Raw genomic sequence first — 26,117 nt, 5'->3', positions numbered from 1 at the left:
TATTATATTGGAAGCACTTATCGATCCGAAGGTACTGATTGGTGTAAGTCGTTAGACGCATAAATAATATAACTGGATGATATTTTTATTTGACGTGCTGCATCATTTCGTCATTATCATTATCGTTAATGTTGAGAGACGAATCATGAAAACAGAATCGCTTTTATAATAACGCTTCTAACTCGTAAATCAGACCGATGTATTTTTGTATTAAAGCCAAAGCGATGCAGATATAATGGTGTGTGACATATGACTCGGGGAATAGTTGTTTTATTGAAGAGAGAAAGAGATTGCTGCCACATGTGTAATAGTTTTATAAACATATACATATAAATAAATATATATATATACGTAAAGACTCTTTGAGGTGGCGGTGGCGTATCGGCAGTCGTCCAGACACTTTAATTGATCGTGTAGCTGCTGATATTTACACAGTTGTAACTTTTTTGTAGGAAGAGGGAACACAGAGAGCAAAGCCGAGTGGGGCCGAAAGAGAGCCTTGCAACTGAGAAAATCGGCCGGGTGACGATCGGCGCCGCGGAACGGGAACGGGGGAATTACACAGACACTGCCGATGGGGAACTGCTCGAACTCCCCGATCCACACTACGCCTATACTCAAACTTCCTCCGCTATCTACTCGACTATCATGCCACACCGCTTTCTAAACGGTCCTTAACTAAAATTCTGGGTAGCTCATAGGGTTTCGGTAGAAAAAGGCAACACCAAATCGAAATGTATTCTTTTATCGACGACTGAAGATTTGTTTCGTGTTCAGTTGCGTCGGTAATGTGAAAATATGGGTATGTAAAATTATCGGCTAGGTTTATTGTGGCGGTGAGTTCGTTTGCGCCTGGCTGACGAGGCGAGTCTGTTACTCTGGGTAATATAACGAAAACGCTGGGCTGGCAGTTGTACGGAAACCGTGTATTCGAGCTGTTCGTCGAGTTGTTGAAGCAGCGCCTCTATAGCCGGAGAACTTGAGCTAAACTTGTACTCGATTTCGCGACAACAAAAAAAAAACTCGTAACTAGGCTTTTATGTTCAGTGTTTGGATTTCAGTGCTTCGCTTTGAGTGCAGCTGGTGTTCTTAATAGGAAATTTCCGGTTTTCTTTCGTCCTATCGTTCTCTCATCGTCGGTTGCTGTTCGAGAGTGTCTTATATTTTGTGGTGTGGTGGAATGATAGGGTGAAACATTTTGTTGTAGTGGAAAGGAGTATAGAGACGTACTTTGTATAAAAAATGGGATTTATTATTGTCGTAGTTCGGGCGTAAGATGTACCCCAGCAGTGCACAAATGAATGCAGCAGCAGCAGCGGCGGCCGTAGTGGCCGCAAGACATCCTGTAAGTTATTACGGGACGTTAAAGAACGACATGATATACGACCTGGCGATATAATAAAATGGATTTTAACGATTTGTCTAGATTAGTGCCCTTACACGTCGGGCTACTTCAATTACAAATGCTTTCGCCTCACATCCTAGCCTTTTCTTAGTCCCACTTTTAACATTTTCCTACATCAAATGGCCTCATATGTGTCATGCCTAAACTGAAAATGTAGCCATAACGATTTTTTTATACTTATGGAACATTTGCCGTCGGATACATCTGCCTACGTCTTCAAGATTGCGTTCGATTTTGAAGTCAAAATCGTTTGATTTTATTAACTCTCGGAGCTCGGTTTGAGGCGCGGGTGCAATTGATTGCCGATTGATTTTTTTATAACGAGAAGAGTGTGATTAAAGTTTGGCTATTACAGAAGAAATTATTGCGTGGTTTAATTTTGCGACGCACATATACGTAATCAATACGATTGCTGCAATATACTGTTAATTGGCCGAAATTAACTCGCCTCTTAATTGCTTACAGCCAGTTGCTTTTTTCGCGTTTTAATGGATCTTTATTAATGTTGGTTTTATGATGACATAAAAGCGCGGAGAACGTTAATTTAATTGCTACAGACCTACAACAACTACTACCAATAGCGCCCACCTTTGAAGAGAAATATTAAATATTTTTGTTAAATGTTAATCGCACATTATAAAGACTTTCGAGTTTATTTTACGCCACGAACATTAAGTTTCAATTTGGAAAAATAGCTAAGCTTTTCTTGTTTTGTTGAATTGCTATAGGTGGGCGTGTAGTTTGGGAGAAAATTACAATAATAACTTCCAACATCTGAGAAACAACACGTAATAGACGGTGTAAAGTTACCCTAAAATTATACAACGGTTTTGGATGTATTTTGGTGTAACTAATTGAAGGGTGAAATGAAGGGACTAGATAGCCGCTTTCACCCTCTTCTTCTCTTCGACCACAACCCTCCGTTTTCCGACTATACAAAGTGTATACTCGATTCACCCTTATATATATGTACCGCCCGAAATTGTTTAGTCACGCAATTAAGAGGACCCCCTATTTACCTCTTATACCCTATAACAAAAGTTTCGCACCATATGGCGAATTTTTGTTATGTACCAACATAAAGGTAACTTTCACAACACCATCTACGTATCTAAACTACTCAAACGACTGAACAAACATTCATTACGATTTACTTCAACTAAAACTTAATTGTTTTATTAATACTTATAACGTTAATTTAATTAACACTAATTATTTTCTCATCAACTGATCATTTAGAGCTAATCCCTGTTCCCTGTTGCTTCCCATTCCTCCGTTATTGTCCTTTTCTTGGGCATGTTTAGCTGCAATAAGTATTGTCACTTCCTCGGGAATTACCCGATCGCACAAGCGTCAAGGTGTCGTATGAAGATTTTCCCTTTTCAACGAAAAGGAAAACACAAACTACAGCCGTTGTAGTCGATTAAACCTTTTTGGGTACCTTGCTATCGGTTTCCTTAACGAAACACAATTATTCGTGAAGATTTACGGCCTATTGATAACACAAAAACGATGACACATGAATAGACGATAGGTTTCCGGAACATATTCCTTTATACCTGCTACGCCGTGAAGAAGGCATTTCTACAAATACATAAATTATGTCGGTAACCGGATGTGGGCTTGCGTCGAGGATCGACAAAACCTAGCACAGGTAGCCCTGCGAAAACGTGTCGTCGAGTGCCTGTCTATAAGTCGAGTTTTCGTTTAAGGAATTCGAGTTTTTCCTGTCGAATTTACATTTTACTATAATAGTAAATTAACTTAGCAGAACCAGGACGCTCATAACACTTGTTGCTCATTAACATGTTGCACAAATACTTGTGTATATATGCATATGTGTGTAGTGTATTGTATGTACAATAGCCACCAGGCTGCATACCTACATGTTCGTACAGGTACTTAATATTATATATGCCTACATAGTTACAGGGCGTCACAAATAAAATCCTATTTTATCTCGTATACCATTTTAATTTAGACGACACATGTCCAATTTGTGTGTTTCAGTTTCAAATAAGTAATTTACCCAACAGGAGGGGTAACATTTTGCTTGTCTAATTTCATATGTTGCGTTTGAGACAGTCAATAGTTTGTTTATTAAAGATTATAGGTACATTGTGCCAGGTGAATGTATTTTTGCCACCCTGTATTCTGTTAGAGCCGATTATAAAAACGGTTCACGTCTTTGGACATGTGTAATTAACAATATGCATATCGCGTCGTCCCCGGGCTTACTTACACAGTCGCGTCATGTTTCCGACAAATTTATTCTCCATCCGAAAGTTGCCGTTTAACAATTTTAGTGTCTTATTATAGTACACACGTACGCACAAATAAATGTACACGCTAGACATACACAGATATCCATCAGTGTGGCGTATTATTAGAGAAGAGAACGAACGGTTGTGACGCGTTAACCGCGCGCGTTTTACCGCCGACGACGCTGGAGACGCCTTCGTCGTCGTCGTCGATCGGTGGTGGCGTCGAGGTCAACGGACCCCGATGTGCCGCTACACACCGTATTAATCACTTCACGTTCCTTCGTTAATTAGTTATTACCTATTCGACGAGTTAACACTCCAACGTTCGACTATCTCCATTAGCCACTTAAACGGCGATCTTTGATCTCTCTCGTACTTCCACCTCGTGTACCTCTTCGTTAATTTCCCGATGAAGTCGAACAGCAATTATTATTGCCCGAAGATACAAAAATATAATAGGTATACACAGGAAACTCGAAATTCTAAACAACAAATCGACTCGGTGTGAATGCGATGACGAGGAGGCATTGCAAGAAAACAGAAGATGTAGGTGCCGACTTCGTTTTCCCTTCTGCCACCACTTCTAGCTTTCATCCGATTACGAAATGTCTATTGTAGCATATTCAGTCCAATTATTATCATCATCATCATCATAAAATCGTCAGTCCTAAGACTGGTTGGACACGCATCTCCACTGTTTCCTATCCTGAGGTAATCTTCCTTAAAGATAGAGCATCCCGAATCCTTAACTATTTGTGAACAGTAATCTAATGTAAGTCTACCTCTATTCTTTCTATTAATTCCTGTTTCTGTCTCTTGACTAACCCTTCATGCTTGAGAAGGTGTCTTACCGACATATCTCGCCTATTTCTTATTGACTTCCGTAGAGTCCTCTGTTCTCCTATTACTTCGAATACCTTTTCTATCCACGGTATCTTCATCATTCGACTGGAACACCACATATTTTGAACGCTTAGCAATCTTTTTCGAATTTCTAAACCGTTGCGCTATCCTTTGTTTTGTATCTACTTCTTCTTTCAGCCTGAATTATCTGACTTCCTAGATACCGAAATAAATCAGTCACTTCTTCTAATTTATCGTCTCCTGTCTTTATATTCGCTCTTTCTTTACTTTTTCTTCCCTTTCATACCATATTCAATCCAATACATAAATACTTTTATCTTTGTTTACGAAAACTAATACATTAATTATAATTAAGGATGATTGATTATAATTTCGTTACACAATTACATGAGTTGAATCGTTTGTTGAATAATACAAAATGAATCAGGATAATTACAAAGGATTACATATTGTTTGTTATTAAATTTGTAACTGAACCGCGTTGGACAGTCAGCCAAATTTTATAAAACTTCAAAGGCGGCTGCAGAGGCAGAGGCATCCACTACATTAGCGTTCAGGTATCTGAAACGGTGGTGTAAAGTGCATACATCTGTACGTCTGTATAACGTTGCCAAAGGCTAATTAATTAACAATACATGCAAGCACAGGTGGAAACATTTAATGATTATGTCAATTCAATTGTTAATTTCAAACGAATGAACATCTATTGGGTGGTTACCAGATTCTCCGGGCCCATATTCTCGTCGATACCCATCAGGTACAACAGCCGTAAAATTTGCTGACAATTTGTTCAAATTAAATATTTCAATAACTGGTCTTCAATTATTGCATCCGCCTGCACATCGTTGTTCTGTTGTTGAACGGTGCGCTCGCCATTATCAATTAATGTCAGTTTCTCATCAACAATATTGTCACTTTTGTATTCATTTCGCAAACGGAATATTAACAACTATAGATTTTCATTAGTATTTACATATTTTACGAATAATAATAATTATAGATACAGTTGTAATTCGTAAACCAATAAAATATTACGTATTCATTGCATACTGATTTAGTTGCAACTAAATCAAATGATCAATTAAACACACAAATCGAAATATGCCTTTCTAAAACTCCCCGAAGATCGTTAGTCCTAAGACTGGCTGAACACGCACCTCCACTCTTTCCTATCCTGAGTAGCTAATTCGTATTTCCCTAAAACTAGAACATCCCACACATCCTTAACTATTTATAATGAGTAGTCTAACCTAGGTCTATCTAAACTCCTGCTTCTGCTTCTAATAGGTCTCTATATAGCCCTCCGTGCCTGAGAAGGCGTCCTACCAACCTATCGCGCCTACTTCTTATTGACTCCTATACGTCTCATACAATTTGCATAATCACTCTACAAGTTACTTACTATTTTTAGTTTGTGTCAAACTTTTTTTTGATCTTTTATTCCATTCTTAAGATGTAGACAACTACGATTGTCACTGTTTCTGCCATTTATTTAATATCTTAGGTTACTATTCATTATTTTTCTCTAAAGAAACGAATTGTTGCTTTGACCTATTTGATAGTGGAGCGTATCTATGAAAAATTGAGCAAATACTTGAACTCCGACCTGCGCTAACCTTTCGTTTCATATCTACCTTGCGCGAGCTACCAATTAGCTATCTGTGTTTTAATAAACTTTTGCCCTTTGCTTTTTGCAACACAAAGTGCAAAGAATTATTGAATTTATAACCGACAATTTTGTCATTTACTGAAACGAAAATATTTACTGTATTTTGTACTGTAAATACTGATAAAATTAAAAAATTTTGCTGTTCTTTTCCACTCTGCATTTACACACAAAATCGTATTTCCAAACCTGACCATAAAGAGGTGTTTCTACATAAATGTAATCTAATCAATAATATCGATTGAAGTAGAATAATAAGAATCACTTAATTCGTTTGAGTAATAAGAGATATTTCGCTTGTAATGAATTATGTTGTAAAAAAAAACAGCGTAATTTATCATTATTTCATGTGAGTTATGTAAAGCGAACCTAATCGTGAACGTAATCGAAGTACACCTACTAAAACAGTGCACCATTAGACCAGTAATTGTTTTTAATATGTTACGCTTTAGTTCTAGCAAACTCGCGACAATAAAACATGCATTCAGCAAGCATAAAAAGATAGCGAATACCTTTACTTCGCTTTACACTTACGTGTTACCTTTCTTGTAAAGTTATCGCGACTTTTGTTAATCTTTGCGAGCAACCGCGGGCATGTACAAAAGTGTTTTGTCGCACAATTAAACTGATAATTGCGACGTTTTCTAAACGGTTTAAAGAAAACTAATTAGTTAGTGTCGTATCATTAAACTTATCGTTTCGACCAACTAATGCCTACCCACTTTACCATTCAAAATTAATAGTTAATAGTTCTAATTAGTGGTACCTCATCTGGCGCACATTATTTGTGATTAATGGGCGATAAGTGTAAATGTGGAAATGCTCGCCCACTCGAATTTGGTCTATCGATGCTGGTTGTTACTCTGGTTAAAAATTTAATCGATTTTACCGTTATTACAGATTAATAAGCATAACGAAGACTTTTGTGGTCCAACATACAGATTATGTAAATAATTAATACGTCGTTACGTTATCATCATTGCGGACCTTCTTAATCTTCTAAAATTTCCCTTACATTTTGAACTGATTTTAAGTCCTTTATTGTTTGTTACCTAATATCCCAAGAACAAAAAGTTGCATTTCCTTTTCCGCATTACATTCTTCAATGGTTAGAGCGTTAAGTGGAATTGGTTTCCTGCCGACTTCCGGCCAGTTCGAATTGAATCTTCCGATCGGTTTCCAATATTTCGCCCCGAGAGCCGCTGTCGCATTATTGGGGAACAAACTGATCCCGTGTAATATCTGGACGATAGTGTTCGCACATAGTTGTGGTTCGGGCAGCCGCAAGGCCATCTAAATCCCCTGACCGCTTCTAACCACTCATTGACGCTCCCCTTTACGGTTTCAAACCTATTCCATATAATGCGAACCTGGTAATGACCCGAGGTTTTAATCGACTCCTCCCGGCCACCTCGAACACTCGACGATTATTCAAAGAGGCAATTCCAACGTTCTCCGTTCCAGTTACCCTTTCAATCGATATCATTTCCGACTATCCTCAACTAATCACGTTTAATGGTGTCTAAAGGCCAAAGTGGCTTTATGTAATTTACTGTAAGCCGTCGAAAAAGACCAAAGAATCGGGGAAAGACAGAAGACTGTTATAACTTATCATAATTTCGTGTTTCTTTTTTGATTTCGTTATGTCTTTAAGAAACATTTCAAGTATTACGTGTGTGAATTGGTATGTATAATTCAAGCAGGTGTACTTCTGTACATCAAGTACGTGTAGTACACACGTTTCGCCATAAACGCCGCGTTCTCATTAGTTTAATGGGTCTTTGCCCAGAAAAGAACATGTACGGTGGCTGAACCGTGACTTTTTTCTTTCTTTGTCTTTTGTTAAGTTTGCCTTGCAATCTGATCTTACATCTGATAAAGTGTCAGATAAAATATGGCGTACGGGGCCGTTTTCATGTTAAGCAGAAACGGCGACAGCCTTTCTCGCTATAGGTTGTCTTTGGACCCGATGATGACGACGGTTCGAGCCGGCTGTGGAACTCGTTTTAGCTCTCCGCTCGGTGGTCTCATACGCCAATCTAATTACCTGTCACAAGAGGTTTAACTCGCCAAGCGAACCTGGCAAGTGCCGAACATTTTTTGTCGCTTCGGAACAAGGCGAAGTCGTGTACTGGTGTACTGGTGTACGTGTACGAGGAAAAGTACATGGAGAAGGTTTCGGTTACGTGTGGTACTTTTGGCAGCATTAGTGATGATCAAGAATGGGGTTCATCACCATAAGGTCGTCAGTCCTAAGACTGAATATGAAGATTGGAAAAACTTTAGCGGTTGTTGTAGAACAAACAGAATAGCTCAAAACCCCAACGCCAAAACACGACACAGTAGTTGTCCGAAGCACTTTTCGGTAACAACGTTACCTTCTTCAGGGACTGAAGTAAACTAAACCTAAATGAGAACTAATCCTAATTTATACTGATAGTTGTTAAGGTTCAGTGAACATGACCCGANTTACAAATTGATCATGTCATTACCATGTAAAGACAGATAATAGTCAGTTATGTAAAATATACCATAATATTTTACAATATTTAACTGCCATTTAAGTTATGTCGATTAAGACATGTAAAATATGCCATAATATTTTACAAATTGATCATGTCATTACCATGTAAAGACAGATAATAGTCAGTTATGTAAAATATACCATAATATTTTACAATATTTAACTGCCATTTAAGTTATGTCGATTAAGACATGTAAAATATGCCATAATATTTTACAAATTGATCATGTCATTACCATGTAAAGACAGATAATAGTCAGTTATGTAAAATATACCATAATATTTTACAATATTTAACTGCCATTTAAGTTATGTCGATTAAGACATGTAAAATATGCCATAATATTTTACAAATTGATCATGTCATTACCATGTAAAGACAGATAATAGTCAGTTATGTAAAATATACCATAATATTTTACAATATTTAACTGCCATTTAAGTTATGTCGATTAAGACATGTAAAATATGCCATAATATTTTACAAATTGATCATGTCATTACCATGTAAAGACAGATAATAGTCAGTTATGTAAAATATACCATAATATTTTACAATATTTAACTGCCATTTAAGTTATGTCGATTAAGACATGTAAAATATGCCATAATATTTTACAAATTGATCATGTCATTACCATGTAAAGACAGATAATAGTCAGTTATGTAAAATATACCATAATATTTTACAATATTTAACTGCCATTTAAGTTATGTCGATTAAGACATGTAAAATATGCCATAATATTTTACAAATTGATCATGTCATTACCATGTAAAGACAGATAATAGTCAGTTATGTAAAATATACCATAATATTTTACAATATTTAACTGCCATTTAAGTTATGTCGATTTAGACATGTAAAATATGCCATAATATTTTACAAATTGATCATGTCATTACCATGTAAAGACAGATAATAGTGAGTTATGTAAAATATACCATAATATTTTACCAAGTTATTTCTTTAACCCCAAAAACGGAAGCTAATTAGGATTTATGTACCTCTGAAAGTATTTGTACTAAGATCGTTTGAGTCTTCGTTAATACTGGCTGCGAGAACAGATAAAGGGACGTCGTCTTCATCCGGCAACACCGGAGAAACAAAACCATCCTGGTCTTGGTACGATATCGATCCCGACAGGGTCAAGGGAGATGGAGAGATGGATCTCTTGCCTTTTGATTTAAATCTTGGAAATTTTTCACTTAATAAATTCATCACTATCGGAATCAGAACTGTAACGTCTTTTCCTATTCGACATGATTAAAACCAAACAAAATACACTATACAACACCTAACGTGAATTTAACACGGCACTTACGTAATGTACGGCACGAAAACAAGGAATGAGCTGGATGAGGTAGGTACTAGACCAACGAAGGTACGGGTTACGCGGGGGTAGCATGAGGGTTGTTTACTTTAAAATTCGTGGTGTGCGGTGTGAGATAGGGAAACTACGCTTGTTCTTATTTACTTCACGAGGACTTCATATAATTACAATCGAACTTCATTACAGGTAAGTTCGTTTGATTTAGTAATTCTCGATCTATTCAAGGATCAGGCTTCTAGCCTTCCATCTTCATGTTTGTCATCTTCTTCATGACATACCATCTTGGTCTGTAGCATACTACTTGTTTTATCAACTTATCATTGTCCGTCTGCCTTGCTCATGAAATAACCGCTTCTAGCCTTCCATCTTCATGTTTGTAATCTTCTTCAGGGCATACCCTCTTGGTCTGTAGCATACTACTTGTTTGATGAACTCATCATTGTCTATCTGCCTTGCTCATGAAATGACCGATTTATTAAATTAGTGTTTCTTGGTTTTGGAAGAATAAAAGCAAAACATAAAATTCTTTAAAAGAATCGAGATAATCTTGAATCTTGGGTTTTGAGATCTTTTGAGTCTCATTCCAAACTTCTAGGTTTAAGACATGGAGCATCCCGTATGGTATCAATTATTGTTGATCAGACTCTACAGACCATGGGGTTTGTGTGAATATTACCAGCATTCATTGTCGTCCAACTTACAATGAAACAAAACAGGCATTATCACTTTCATCAACATCCTGTACATGTACATGAACAAACTCTGCCTATGTAGAGAAGCGATAACAGAGAGAACCGGGAACAAAAACAGTTCCCTTGTACAGTAACTTTTCTGTTTGTCAATTCCTGAACAGTTTGATACCTGGGTATACGAAAAAATGAATATCAAAATCGGTCACTTTTAGAGGGTCGCATCTTTTTGGTGCATCAAGTTAAAAGAACTCGGAATTGGTAGAAGACTAACCAGTTGTAGATCTCAATATTCAAGTCCCTAATAGGCTAACACCCATAAAAGTGATGATAAGAATGAAAAGAAATGACTCGAGTAACTGTCCGACGTTCTGAACTTGACCGACAATACGTTTATCATTAAAATAAAAGAAGATCGTATCGTTTACGTCATCAGATCCGAGACTTATCTCCTGCTGGGCAACGGTGTAAATCTGCAAAAGCCCGCGGATAAATTATACGTTCTCTTTTCATTCGTTTCGTTTGTTGCTGTTGCGCTCGCCTTTATCGGCATTATCTCTTAACATACTTAAACAATGGTGTAGCCGGCCACCTCCTCTGATTGTTGGATAAGGGTATTTAATTGACCGTGATACGGCGTGGCCGTGTGGTAATTACGGTAATAGTTGCGTGTGCTGCATGTGTTGTCGGTACGTGTAGCACTGTACCTTCTCTTTCTCGTTCTCTCTTGTTCCACTTGTACGTACGTTACATACAAGCACACATACATATTTAACGTGTTGTCGAGTGCCAGCACCGAGCAGGCAACTGTTCTCGTGTATTGCCGATCGGATGCAAAAGAACCACGCCTGTTCACCACGTTTTACGCTGTGAATTGTACTCCACAATGAACTCGCTCGCTTTACTTGTCTGCTCCTCGCATATTATCGCTTGGTCAATCTGGTGATCGTATCTCGGACTTGGTCATTGTTTTCCGGAATAATAAGCCAAGAGATTCGGACTGTGAGACAGGTCAACGGAATATATTTGTGACCTTATCCATATCTCCAAGAATTTCAAACAGAAAATGCATCGGGTTACCTAAAAGGTATCTATGGATGGCTTCTGCGGAAAAGATCATTCGTTTTGTTTTTTTTATGCTTCTGAAGTTTTGAGCTCGTATATAAAACATGCCTGCCTTCTTCCCTGTATTAAATCGAGCTTACGCCATTGGTTCCATTCCGGGTTTATCTACTGATGTGGTTCAAGTTTTCTGCGGTTTCCTCAAATCGTATGGGCTTATAGGCAAACGTTCCACGATGGTCTTTCTCTCTTCAACCATCTTCATCTGGTCTGTTTTGCTTTGCTTTCCCAACTTATGCCCACAACTCCTCCACGAACCTCTAGCACAATTTAAATCCTTTACTCATAATCGCAATATCTAGAAAATAATTCACAAACTTTCCCTGCTCCAGCAAAATTATACAATCGGAATCCATGTTAGGTATTCACTGACTACTTCCAGCTTAACTACCCTAACATTCCGGGATGAATCGGCAGGAAAATGAAATTAGTGGTCTCAAGTCTAGAAAATGTGCAAAATTGACCGACTCTGTCATTATCATGTGTCCTAAATTCTATAATCATCTCATCGTCTCACTTAAATAAGTATTTTATGCCGATGCATGGTAGGCAAGTATTAAACCGGGTGCAAACTACACCTCTAATGAAATTATGTTCGGTCAAGTCAGATTTTCGACGTGGTATCCTCGCAAAGTAAGGGTTTATCGGTAAACGCAAGCTCTTTGATTTGCGAATTAATACGTCGATAGTTCACGGTCGAATAGAAACGCAGCAGGGAGACCTGCACAGATCTTCGCTGCGGCAAATTTGATTGTTGGAACGTTTCCTCCACGTATGCCTAGTACACATAGGTAGATACTTGCCAACCTAGCACACAATCTGCCTATCAATTGTCTGTAAATGTTACGTCAAGTACATATCAGAGATAGATATGTTCGTAAACATGGATTGTAATTATTAACGTTTTCGAATTGATTGATCAAGCCAACCGTGTTATTAATCTAGCGTGTCGCTGTACTTTTATTTAAAGAAGTTATTGGGTTATTCGGTTGCTTGATAACCGGAAGCACATTTTTAGATTAATCAATATTAACAGAGGAAATGGATTTGCACCATAAAAATGATACATCATCATATCGTGTCATTGCACACGCAAAACGTTGAAATCTTTTCGTATTTTTCTTTTGATGTTGCAAAAGCTAGAAATCTATAAATTATATATATGTATCTTAATCCTTATAAGGCAGCAGCTATTTATTTAGTTTTACCATTTTATGGCCATTAGATTTAACGAACCATCGCTTATAGTCGATAAGACATTCCTTTTTCATTCCATTACCAGCCTTTATAATGCGGGCTGTTAATATTGATGACGTACTACAGAGCCTAAATGGGCTTCGTACTCGGTATCCACATTAACATAATAAAACGATCTAATTTGTATTCCGTTAATAGTCATAGTTGGCTGCTAAGTGCACATACCAAACACCATTCTTTTTGAATTGATAAATAATTGTTAGTTTTAGTTCAACCAGGCGGCACTTTTGCCTGTCCTGTTGTACAGTACATATTTACTGAAAAACGTTTCTACTCTTTTCAGGGACCTCCGCAAGCAGGACAGCCCTTCAAGTTCACTGTTAGCGAGTCATGCGATAGAATAAAAGAAGAATTTAATTTTTTACAAGCCCAATATCACAAGTAAGTTTTTAAAATATCGTATATTATGAACGACGAAGTCCAGCCATCATGAAAAAAAAAAAAAACTAACAAAATTTTATTTTTTTTGTTACAGTTTGAAACTAGAATGTGAAAAATTAGCTAGCGAAAAAATAGAAATCCAGAGACATTACGTGATGGTAAGTTAACATTCGATTTTTACATGCATACGTAAATTAAAAGTAGGAGAACTTCTGAGAAGTCCTCTTGTACTCGACGTTTACAAAAATATCTTGTAAACTATGACCAAACGTTCATATTTTGATAAATAGTATCTAACCTTGAAGGCTATTATGGTATACGATAATGTTAATGTGTATACAATTGTTTCTTATAAACTACAATGGGGATTGTAAAATTACAGGAATTAGATGCCTATAGCGACCGCTGGCTGTTCTCATGCATATTGTATCTATAAACAGAAGTAATTACGTGAAGTAACACAAATACTTTATAAAATGGATATTGGTAGACTCATAATTAAATGATAGAAAAAACTAAATTGTTCCGCTAGTAAACGTTTCAGAAATTAACTTCGTATAAAATGGCATTTTGTTGCTAGTAATTTATAAGAAATTAATGAAAATTTGCCTTGCGTGTTTATCACAAAGAATTGTACACCGAGACGTTATGAAATATTACAAAACCAAAGAACAAAAGATGTTCTTGTTTTCAAGCGGCGATGATGACATAATGAAATCTAGCAAAATGCTGACATCATGTTAATAAACAGAATCATTATTAAGTACTTTAGTATACTGATATTATCATTATCGATTTTATGGTTTCTTCTAACAAGAACGGTTCCGAGCTCTAGCCGCTGCAAGTAATTATAATAAATTAAGAAACCAAAATCGCTAGAATTAGAAACCAATATTTTACGGTTTTACGAATTACTTCTTCAACGTTAGATACTGAAGTACTTGTCGCAGTTTTTTAATCGACAGTTCAACAGTTGATTTGGTTGTGTATTCATTTTTCCGGTGGTTGCGATCTTTTTCCTAAATAATAATAATAAAGGTAGTAGATTAAGTCGGTTGTTCAAAGGCGTGTAATTTTTTCTGGGATTATACGTGTAGGTACCTGTTTCGATGTCACCAAAGCATGAAGCGTAGTGCCTTCACGATGTTAATTCAACATATAATTTACCGAAATCCGACAGCGTAAAACTGCGGGTTATGCTTCACAGACGTACTCTCTACCTAGAACCGTGTTTTTCTCATAATTGTCGTAAAAATTTGGTTAACTGACACATAATTTTAATTGTATTATTTTCTTTTACAGTATTACGAAATGTCCTACGGACTTAACGTAGAAATGCACAAACAGGTAAGCTGTACTTTCTCTTAATAATACCTAATAATATTTGTGTTGCCCCATGAAACGGTGGTTATCAATGATGCGATTACGAAATATTCAATGATCTTTACAAGTAAATGTTCTTTCTTGTTCCAGACTGAAATAGCGAAAAGACTGAACGCCATAATTGCACAAATTCTCCCTTTTTTATCCCAAGAGCACCAGCAACAAGTTGCTAGTGCAGTCGACAGAGCAAAACAAGTTACCATGACAGAATTAAATGCCATAATTGGGGTGAGATTTTCATATTAACATATTTTAATATACCCATCTAAAAATTAGCCCTGTAGTACCACCCTCTTTCGACCTTCTTTGTACCTAAAAGACCCGGGTATTCCAACACGCCTTCTCTATTACTTAAATGATTGTAAATTTTATATATTTGTTCGTAATTTAGCAACAACGTCCGGATCTACCCCGATTGCTGCAGCAAATGCATGCCCAACAAATCCCTGCTCATGCAGCCCCCCCAATTCCCATGATGCCCCATCCTGGATTAGGAGGAGCACCTCCAAACACAGCCGCAAGCATCTTAGGGCTTTCAGGAGCCCTTGGAGCCCCTGGGCAGCATCCCTTATCAATGTTTGCTGCAAAGCCGGACCTTCATCGTTCGGATGATGTTAAGTCGGGCAGTGGTAAGTTATACATTGATAATTAATTTGTCTAGTACGAAAATATGCGATTGATTGACCACATACATTGTTAATTACCGTGGTCGTAAGTATATGTACTTATGTTTTCCATAAGTATCACTTACTACTAATTTCTTAGTACCTATCCTTAATTAAATATTAATATTAACATTAGTATACATTTTACAAGGTAATTACAGAGTGTTAGTTTTGTTAGTAAATTACACAGACATTTAGCTTACACAGAAGAATAAAATCTATCTGTCCAGTATTATATTGTCCTATTAAAGTTTATTCACAAATGTCTAACCGACGATTCCGCAAATTTAACGGTTACACAATGTAAAATCCAATTTTATTAAACAGATCGTCCTGGACATGCTGCATCTTGCACATACTAGCACTCACTGATAAACTAAGCGACGCCTTACCTCTTTTTATAGGGACGGTGCGTTTGAACTAAAATTATATCGTACTGGAAATCAATGGGTGACAGTGGCGTGGCAATTAAAATTTAAGAGACGTTTTTTAGGATGAATTGACAACTTTTACACATAATAGTTGAATTTATTAATCACAAAACTCGATGTATTAACCGTATATAGTGTATTAATTACTGGTTACACTAATTTCAAAGAAATATTGTTGTAAACGTAAATTTAATATGATGCGGATAATATTTTCTAAAACTATACCTTACAAAAACGGTTTCTTTGAACTGTTTAATTTTGAATGTATAATAAATACATAGAGAACTAATTAAGTAACTAATCGTACGGCAAATTAATAAAGAATTCGTAACTATAAACTAAACACATTAAATATTTCATTTATCGCACAAATGCATAACGCATACATTTGCCTTTTTAATTAATTTGTATTATAAATTACTTACAAGGTACATGTTAATGAACGCATATTTATCAGTAAACGTAACAAAATTTATTGTACCTGTCAGAAAGCATACCTGCATGGTTATTTTTAATCATTTTCTGTTTATTATTACGCTTAATGAGTTCACCAGTTTAACCATGTTTTAAAGGGTCTTTTTTTGATATTAGTATTCATAAAAAAAGTTATAGTTATTCAAAAAGCAAGTCATCGTAATGTCTGTAAACATAAAAAAGCATTTTTATTGCCACTTATTAAAGCTATTGATGATCATTGATTTGTTAATTATTATCTTAGTTTTGTGGACTGAGTGTCAACTGGGCATTACTTTTATTGTTTTAAATTATTTGTGATAAGGGAATTAAGGCTTTGAACGACTTTGACAAACCCTTAAGCAACGTTAGTCGTAACTATAAAAAACATTATTTTTATGGTAATTCGTGATTGTAAAATTGCAAAAAAAAGATTACCGTAGGACTGTTAAATCAGGGACGTAGTAAGTATAATCATTATAAGGTCCAATTTTTGCATTTCTCGAAAAGTTATCGATGTTATATGTATAAAAATTTGGATTTGAAATTATATTAATAAAAAGATTGTTTACGAAACAAAGAAAAAGAAAAGTTATAAATTCTTTGTTTTATTGAGTCTCACATTGATGAAAAAGCCTACCACATGATAAGAGGGTAGTTGACAGCAACGATTCTATAAATCCTTTTTATTACCCTTTGATATTCTGCCCGCTTTTAGTAATAATAGTTGACGTGAATAACACGTAAAATCATATCATTTTGGTGTTTGAATGACTAACGTTCTTGTTTTTATTTAGAACGAAGTTTTTCTGATTTGTTGTTAGATAAATTTATTCAATCGATTTAGTAGATATACATTTCGGACCAATTTCCATTAAGCAAATACCTTTTACGATTCACAAGAGAAAATTTGTTTATTACAACTACAAATGAGTTAATTTTAATTCAACTTTTCTTTTGTTTCATGTTAACCAATAGGGATGAATTCTGCCGAAGAAAGACATGTAAGTACTATCAATTGTTTGTTTCTCCTTCTTCGATTGTAAACTAATTAATATTAACAAAACGCAAAGTGACATTAATTGGCACTTAATGATACATTGTAACTGTTGTATCTAACAAGGAAAAATTCGTACAAGAAAATAACATAAAACAGCTATCTATGTAGTCGTGTTTGCAGGTATTCATAACGAAAAAACAAGTGTAGCTCTTGACAACATATTTTACATACATAGCGTTTTCTTTACAGGCCGTTTATCTACTGTATTTTACATTTACAAGTGCTTATTTTGTTGCAATTATAATAATGTGTCACTTGTATCTTTTAAAAAATTTAAAGTGTTTTTACCTTGGACATCGTAACCTTCACACTGCTACCTACAATTAATTAATTTAATCCAGTAGCTGCTAGTAGTACTGTACGTACTTTAAAAAATTAGACATTGTGTATAAATATCAAGTTACAAGTCTATATGTTTATAATTTCTCCATCGTTTACTAGTGTACTTTTAAATAAATAATTTATAAATGAAAAAGTGACAAGAACTTCTCCCCTGTTTTACTCACTTAGGTGTGTCGCATGCACCACTCAATGAGTGAATGTAATATCCCTTGACTCTTTCATTTCCCCTGCTGTAGCTTTCCGGTGATGCAAAAATATCATTAATTCTAAATTTAGGTACTTAAAGAGATTATACAGTGTGGGTATCTCGGTTCCGAGGGTCTTTAATGATAGCCGAGGGCGCTACTCACTAACACCTCCTGCAGATAATGAGAACGACAGCTGCCGCTGCTGATTCCGACGAGGGCGAATTTTGCCAATGATAAACTGGACGGAATTTAAATTGTCTAAACATTTCAACTGCCAAAATATTCTCAGTATCTACTCAATCAAAAACACAATTTTTCGTTAATTTAAGATATTTTAGAAACTTGACAAATTGATCCGAACAAACAAGCATATAAACGAAATTTTTAATATCAGTGTCTATCTCTTATTGTTAATAATTTGTTCGTATTGTCCTATTTATTATTACCGTCGAATAATTTTATTGTGTCTTTGTGACTTGGAGCCTTTTTTTCTTAATCAGAAGAAATCACCGTTGATCGAGAAATTCATGTGATATGAATGAGGGTTGTTTAGATAATAGTGCAATTTGGACCGCTGCGATAGTGTAACATTTCACTCCTATCGCCTTGCCGTAACACTTGGGGAACAATTGCAATCGAGCGTAACTTCGTCACCCCCTTTCCCCCCGAGGGGATTCGTTACGTATTCAAAATCCTCACGATATCCCCTTGGATACATCCACATAATATCCACAAGAATAAACATACCGAGATAAAAATATTTTGTACTTTGGAAGATCGCCCTTTTAAAACCCGAAAAGTTACTTCTCATTTACAAGTTTTCGACGGAAATCTTACTAAAATGGTCCGTCGCTAGAGGGATGGAAATTCGTCGAAACTTTGCCCTAACCGACAGCCCTTGTTCCGAATTAATTGAGAAACGTGAAATATTTTGCCGCAAATTAAATAACGCGTTTTGTCGCTGGATGGGAGAGATTGTCATTGCAAATTAAATTAGAAAACAAACAAGGAGATAAGGAAGGGGTAGAAAAATTTAAAGGATAACATTTACTCATTCGAATTCAATTCTCTAACTCTCTATAAAATTTTCGATACGTGTGAAGATTTGTATTTATATATATATTACAGAAAATTAAAAGAGATAAACATCATTATCTCATTCAATATCATAATTGTAACATTAAGTAGTATGATGTATTTCCATTCTCCTTTCAACCCTTGATTAAACTCGAATTACTAAATCATGAGAGTAGCTTCGGATAAGATCAGGCTACAATATCTGATCTATTGTGTGAGATTATTGTAATTACGTACGCAATAACTTGCTAATATAAACACAAGTTGCATGACGATCACAATAAAAAATTTTATATCTAACTTATTCACCTGTCACAAATATAAAATATTATCACTTTTTTATGCCGATCGAAAGTATGTAATAAAAAAAAATGTTCCCGTTTAATTAAAAACGTTTGTGCATCCCTGTGGGTCTTTATAAAGGATAATGCTGCCATTGAGTTGCGAGAACATCCATAACTCAACCAAATTGAGTTAAGAAAACTGGGGTGTAGTTCAGGTTGAAATAAGGGGAGAATGAAAACAACAAAGAACACATCGGTTAGTAAGAAAGGGCGGTAATAAAACCGCTCGTCGGCCTCCACTTCGTCTTCTTTATCAGAGACTTTTTTGTACGTTTTAATTTAGTTTATGGCGTTTATTACGGACTTAACAACGAAAAATTGCGCTACGTATTTTGTACTATATACTTACACCTATTATTATTTAATGGCTAAGATAAATACTAAGTTGTTTTGTGCCGTATAGTTATATAATTGCTCCTAATGGTTACTGAAATTCATACTACACAAACATAAAGTAAGTAAAGTGCTTGTAAATAAAGATAACCGATTGTGTATTAGTGTTAAACAGCATTAACTTTCGAAAATTTTGGCTAAAACTGCATCAAAATTGATTAATAAATAACTGAATTACATTGCCCATTTCCTCATTCTTTAATGAAACTTGTATGTAGTACAGGTGTGCTTACGTTGACCTAGTTTTCAATCAAACAAAACAATGGCCGCCGGCGTAACAGCCAATCAGATTCATCGAGCTGGTTTAGAACAACTAAACTTGCATATCTGAGTTAGTCACCCTTGATGCGGTAAGGGGTGTACTTCGTCGCATAAAAATTTACGTTACAGTTACGTAAAAACGTGTAATTGATAATTTTATTCATTAAAATTACGACGTTTCATAAGTAATAAATGTTTATAAAGCAAGTATTTTCGTTTAAATTTTTATTTAAGCTCGTGTTGTAAAATAATTTGGTATTAGTTAACCGTGAATACAATAATGGTTAAACAATTATTTTCAGTTTAAAGACTTACTTATCATTGTAGTCGTGTTATTTACCGAGTTGTAAAAACTATTTCTGCCAAAGTAATGATTAAATATTTTTAAAAATACATATAAGAAGTAAACTTAATAAACTATGCATTCTTTTGCTTTATTAGCTTTTCCATTGTAGGTATTTGCTCACTTAATCATAGATCTTTATGAAAACACTTTTTAATATATTTGCTTGTACCTGTTACATTGTTATTGTAAATAGAAAAAACTGAAAGGTTGTAAAAGAGAATTCGTTAGAGAAACACAGAAAAAAAGGAAACGGGAAATTGTGTATGCAAAATGCGAAAAGGGCAGTGATCAAATGCGAATACCTAAAACCGTGTGCCCTGCTTGCCCTTCCGAATAGTTTTATTCCAGTCCTTGAGCAAATTCCACAGGGGATATAAAAGCTTCATCGGGTCGTGATGCAAAGAGAAATTACCCGGAACATACGGAAAAGCCTCGTAAAACAGCGAGCATCCATAACTTACTTGATCGATACGTCAGGCCATGCCAGGACCATTTGCCAGATTATCAAATGCTGCACGTTTCCGTCTTAAAACCGCTCTCAGACCTTATCAGCATCCTTTCACATAGAACGTTCCGCAAAATTAACTAAACAATATTGCGATATTAAATTAAAAGAAAAAGTTGCAATCGTTGGTGCTCATAGGTTTTAGATTAATTGGATAGCCAGTAATAAAGTGTTAATGTCGTCATTAGTGTAGACTAATTTTTTATTTGACAACATTTCTCAAGATCAGTAATAATAATCATTATTATCATGTTTAGTTAATCTACTTATTTCTCAAGAACTCGAGGAATTTATGTCTATTAAATATTTGCGGACACTAATTTAATCTAGGTTCACCTCTGCCTCTCTTGACTCCAGTTTCTGCTTCTAATATATCTGTACGTGGTGCTTCATCCCTTTGATATCCTGTTCTGTCTAATATTTTCTCATTTATAATCTTCTTTCCACGGTACAGTTATCACTCTCCTATATCATATAATCTCAAAGGTTGTGCTCCAAACACTTTTTTAATTAAAATAAACTAATCTATCGCGAGCACAAAAGTAATTACTGACTCGAGCTCTCATTATTACAAATATAAGGACAATATTATGGAATTCTAGATCTGCATATAAGGGAAGATACAAAGTTTATAATTTCTCACACCTACGCAAGTTAGTTTAACCATCACACTATATATTTCTCTACATAATGTTTGACCGATTATATGGGGTTGTTTTGGGCAAGTTTCAAAGATGGTGTTGAAATTAAACATTTAAGAATATTTGACGTCAATCTTTGTAAGCAGTAGAAAATCACTGGCGGAATAGAGTAGTATGAGGGGGTTGATTTTTGTATTGGAAAGCAAAAGGAGGTAAAAGGCGTAATTCGATTGTATATGGTACATGCAATTCGAGATGGATTGCGAACAAGTTGAATCATAAAAGGAGAAATAGTGGCCAGCAATCTAACTGAGACGTTTAATGGTTACAATATAACTGTCGTAAACTACCCGGGAGTGTAGGGTTGTTCTTTACGGCGCCGGGAAACGTATTATCCTTAGGGAAGCGTAACTTTTGGAAACTGAAAGCCGACTGTAAAAGCTTTTACTGAAAGTGCAGACGATGCAGGTCAATGGAAAATTACATTTCCAACAAACCGTCGAATGCTGCGCTCTCCCACATACGTACATCCATATTAAGTACAAATTCGTTCTCTAAGTGCCCAAGCCTATTTGCCAACAACAAACGGAACTAAATTGCATTCTCATTGAGATTTGTTTGTAAACCATAATATGTATATGTAAAAAAGTTATCTGAGGGTAAAATACAACTCAGTACAATGAAATTTTGTAGTAAGGAGACATTTATATGAATCGTAAATATAAGTAGCTATTAAATTGAGTAATTAACAACGAATATTTCTTTTTTCTCAGAGAAGTTCAATATCGCCAGCCGAAAGGGAAAAGTACAGGTCGAGAACACCGTCAGAGCCTGAACACAAAAAGGTCAAAAAGGAAGAAAAGGATTTGGGACACGTAAGTACTAAAGTACGTATATGACGCATCTTTAATTTTTAGAAGCTTGCAGCATTAATTACTGTTGTTAAAAACTAACCAACGATAAAAGTAAATTTTAAGTGTGCATACAGCATAGAATTTCTCCAAAATTTGTTAAAAATCAAACATTTACACCTGTGTGGTACTTTGGGGACTTCCCAAAGAATTGCAGTGTTACACTATTTATAATCCTCCTCGAAAAATTATTCTTATTTGAAGAATAATCGGGAATAGAGCAATATCTACCGAAATTCTTTACCATTTTTGGCAGGCCCCCCATAAATAAACACTCGAACGTTTAATTACTTAAGACGCTTTTCGACGCCCGAGGTGCCATCAATCTCTAATTGAGAATGGCACCTTGGTGCCACCAATTGATTTTAAGTCTTCACGCTTGATGACTTAAGTTTAAGTAAAATTTTCCACTTCAATTTACATTCATACGTCCATTGTATTACAAAACCAAAAGCAATATTCTTGAGTTGAGAGTTAAATAAATATCAATAGCTAGGCTAGCAATTACACGTCAAAGTGCTTTCAGTTATGATGGCTCGTCGTAAAGAAGAAATAAGAAAAATCACCCTGTATTACCAGCTCGTTTACAGACGTGTAACGGCGTGTAGGTTTGATTTGTAGTTGGATTATTGAATGTGCCTTTTTCTACGTTTTCTGTTCGCGCACAATAGCATATAATTAAACGGCATTTTCATTTATTACAAGGCAATAAAACAAAACAATGAGCGCTCGGCGTTACTGCCGTGTTGCGATTATTTGCGAAGCATAAAACGAGTTCTGACACGTATGTAAATAATGAAGCAGAGAAACGGCGAGAGGACTGTGTACACGATGATGATGATGATGGCGATGACGACGCCGATGACGCTGTCGGGCGACGCTTACGCGACGCGATGCGGCGCGATTACAACAACAAGTATGACAACAACGAACGCAAACAACAGCAAATAACGTCAGACCAACTGTTACTGTTGTTTTGTGTGTAATTGTTAATCAGTCCAGCTATGGTAACACTACATACGAACGACTGTTTAATGTTCACTCTGACTCACGACCGCAAAGGTCGTTAATCTTTTACATATTAATGCGTGCAGCTTCTATTTTATTTCATCTTCAATTATACAAAAATAATCTCACTCTTTTACACCAAAAATGTACAGAATTCAATGCTTTTTTATTCAGTAAGAAGATATAAAAGTATTAGGTTCATCTTCATTTTCTATTTGTAGATACTACAGACTAGAAAATTATCAAATAAAGCTGTAATACCACAATGTGAACTGCCCCTCAAATTGAAATGAATTTAATTAATTTCTTCGTTTATTATTGCTTCAGAATAGCGACGGAGAGAAAAGTGACCAGGACCTAATAGTTGATGACCCATCGGATGATCCAATTTCGCCAGCTAATGGCACGCAGTCCCCAAGGGAAAACGGTCTCGATAAATTGTCGTCAAAAAAGGAACACCTGGGACCCCATAGTCCACGTTCTGGAACTTCAAGTAATGCCTCGACCCCCTCTGCGAAGAAAATCGAAAATGAGAAACCCTCGACGCCTATTTCGAAATCGGTAACACCAACTTCCGGAAGTTCGGGCGGTTCAACTGCCGGAAATAGTGGAATTAAATCGTCATCAAAGCCACCTTCTATAGCACAGTATCCCCCATATATGGCTGCAATGGCCAATGGTGAGCTTTTTTACAACATACTGCTTTTTCTATATTGAAATTGCTTCTTTCAATCTTAAAGAACCAATTACGAGAGGGGCCATTTTTATCCCTTTTATCCACGTTCGCATTTATAAATCTCTTTAGATACAATTAACGGTAGATTAATGTTTTTTTGTCATTTTAAAGGATTCATAATTATTTAGATATTATTATTAATTCCGTTAAAGGTACACCACATGATCTCCAAGCTCCTGCAGCTAGCGCTGGTCCCTATGGCCCTTTACACAACAATATACCGCCAGCTTTAAGTAATTATTCACGGCCGTCCTTGCAAGTTGGTTACGATCCACATTCTCAAGTAAGAGCCCCCATAGTTCCGGGTATAGGGGGAATCCCTGGTGGCAAACCGTTAGTATACTTCTCATTTCAAAGATTGCCGTTTTCTTTGTAAAACAATGAGACTCTTAACTTCCAGGGCTTATTCATTTCACGTCAGTGCCGATGGGCAGATGCAGCCTGTACCATTTCCTCCGGATGCTTTAATGGGCCCCAGCATACCCAGACACGCGAGGCAAATCAATACGTTAAACCATGGTGAAGTGGTATGCGCTGTTACCATTTCCAATCCTACGAAGTACGTTTACACCGGAGGAAAAGGATGCGTTAAAGTGTGGGACATTAGTCAACCGGGGGCCAAAAGTCCCGTTTCTCAACTGGACTGTTTGGTAATAGCGTACAATTTTTGCTGTGCTCAGGACTTACAAATCTAATCGAAAATTGTATTTTCCAGCAAAGAGACAATTACATCAGATCTGTGAAACTGTTACCTGACGGAAGAACCCTCATAGTTGGGGGTGAAGCAAGTAACTTATCAATTTGGGACCTGGCAACTCCTACACCTCGCATCAAAGCAGAGTTAACTTCAAGTGCGCCCGCGTGTTACGCTTTGGCTATCAGTCCCGATTCGAAAGTGTGCTTTAGTTGTTGTTCAGACGGGAACATAGCCGTTTGGGACCTCCACAATCAGACTTTAGTGCGACAATTTCAAGGACACACAGACGGGGCTTCATGCATTGATATATCAGCGGATGGTACCAAACTTTGGACCGGTGGTTTGGACAACACCGTGAGAAGTTGGGACCTTAGGGAAGGAAGGCAATTACAACAACACGACTTCAGCTCCCAGATTTTCTCTTTGGGCTACTGTCCTATGGGAGAGTGGTTGGCCGTTGGTATGGAGAATTCGAACGTCGAAGTTTTGCATGCCACGAAACCGGACAAATACCAATTGCATTTACACGAAAGTTGTGTTCTTAGTTTACGATTTGCCGCTTGCGGAAAGTGGTTCGTTTCTACGGGTAAAGACAACCTCCTCAACGCCTGGAGGACTCCATATGGTGCTAGTATTTTCCAAGTAAGTATAGTCTTTATTAAGTTACTAAAATTCTTTAAGTTGTGGCATTATTAACTTAATTTAATTACAGTCCAAAGAAACCTCCAGTGTTCTAAGTTGCGACATATCCGCGGACGACAAATACATAGTAACCGGATCTGGTGATAAGAAAGCGTCAGTGTATGAAGTTATTTACTGAAACAGGTAACGTCGAAAATAATTGTAAATACTGTAATAAAAATATTCTGTGATTAAAAGAGAAATTGTTTTTTTAAGTTTGAATAAAAATAAATATTAGTTAAGTCAACTTTTTATAGTTTTGTAATAACTTGAATGACCGAGAAAATATTTATTTAGTTGTATTTTGTTTACGTTAATGTAGCTGAGGAAATTTGTAACAAAAAAGCAATTTTGCAGCGGTTTGTAAAGCTCTACCAGAATATCAGAAGTATTTAGTTCGAGATAAAATAAAGAATATTTTCAGTTATAAACTAAATGTTTAATACGAATAAAAAAGTCTTAGATTTTTTAAATTTTTATTTTTAATTT

The 26,117-nt window shown here is 36.0% G+C and overlaps 1 protein-coding gene across 2 annotated transcripts; it reads left to right on the top strand.

Moving 5' to 3' along the window:
- Window positions 1–873: 873 nt before the first annotated feature.
- Window positions 874–26,101, top strand: LOC108739141 (transducin-like enhancer protein 4). 2 transcript variants are annotated; one of them, XM_018472885.2, is made up of 13 exons: window positions 874–1,345; window positions 13,409–13,506; window positions 13,601–13,664; window positions 14,809–14,853; window positions 14,980–15,117; window positions 15,281–15,518; window positions 17,417–17,442; window positions 22,369–22,482; window positions 23,842–24,193; window positions 24,403–24,583; window positions 24,651–24,900; window positions 24,966–25,589; window positions 25,660–26,101. In XM_018472885.2, the coding sequence occupies exons 1-13, from the start codon at window positions 1,277–1,279 to the stop codon at window positions 25,765–25,767; spliced, it is 2,307 nt and encodes a 768-aa protein (XP_018328387.1). In that variant the 5' UTR covers window positions 874–1,276; the 3' UTR covers window positions 25,768–26,101. The 2 variants fall into 2 exon arrangements, with proteins under 2 accessions (XP_018328387.1, XP_018328388.1); XM_018472886.2 differs by having other exon boundaries at window positions 878–1,345; window positions 22,369–22,470.
- The last annotated feature ends 16 nt before the right edge of the window (window positions 26,102–26,117 follow it).

Source organism: Agrilus planipennis, unplaced genomic scaffold (assembly GCF_000699045.2).
Source record: "Agrilus planipennis isolate EAB-ADULT unplaced genomic scaffold, Apla_2.0 scaffold163, whole genome shotgun sequence".
Taxonomy (NCBI): Eukaryota; Metazoa; Arthropoda; class Insecta; order Coleoptera; family Buprestidae; genus Agrilus; species Agrilus planipennis.
This window is presented reverse-complemented; position numbering and strand designations above follow the sequence as displayed.

Bases quoted from the DNA above. Each gene is read 5' to 3' on its own strand.
- LOC108739141 (XM_018472885.2), top strand. From the start codon at position 1,277: ATGTACCCCAGCAGTGCACAAATGAATGCAGCAGCAGCAGCGGCGGCC. The intron at 13,507-13,600 runs GTAAGTTTTTAA...TTTTTGTTACAG, and splicing joins TTACAAGCCCAATATCACAA to TTTGAAACTAGAATGTGAAA. The intron at 15,118-15,280 runs GTGAGATTTTCA...TTCGTAATTTAG, and splicing joins AATTAAATGCCATAATTGGG to CAACAACGTCCGGATCTACC.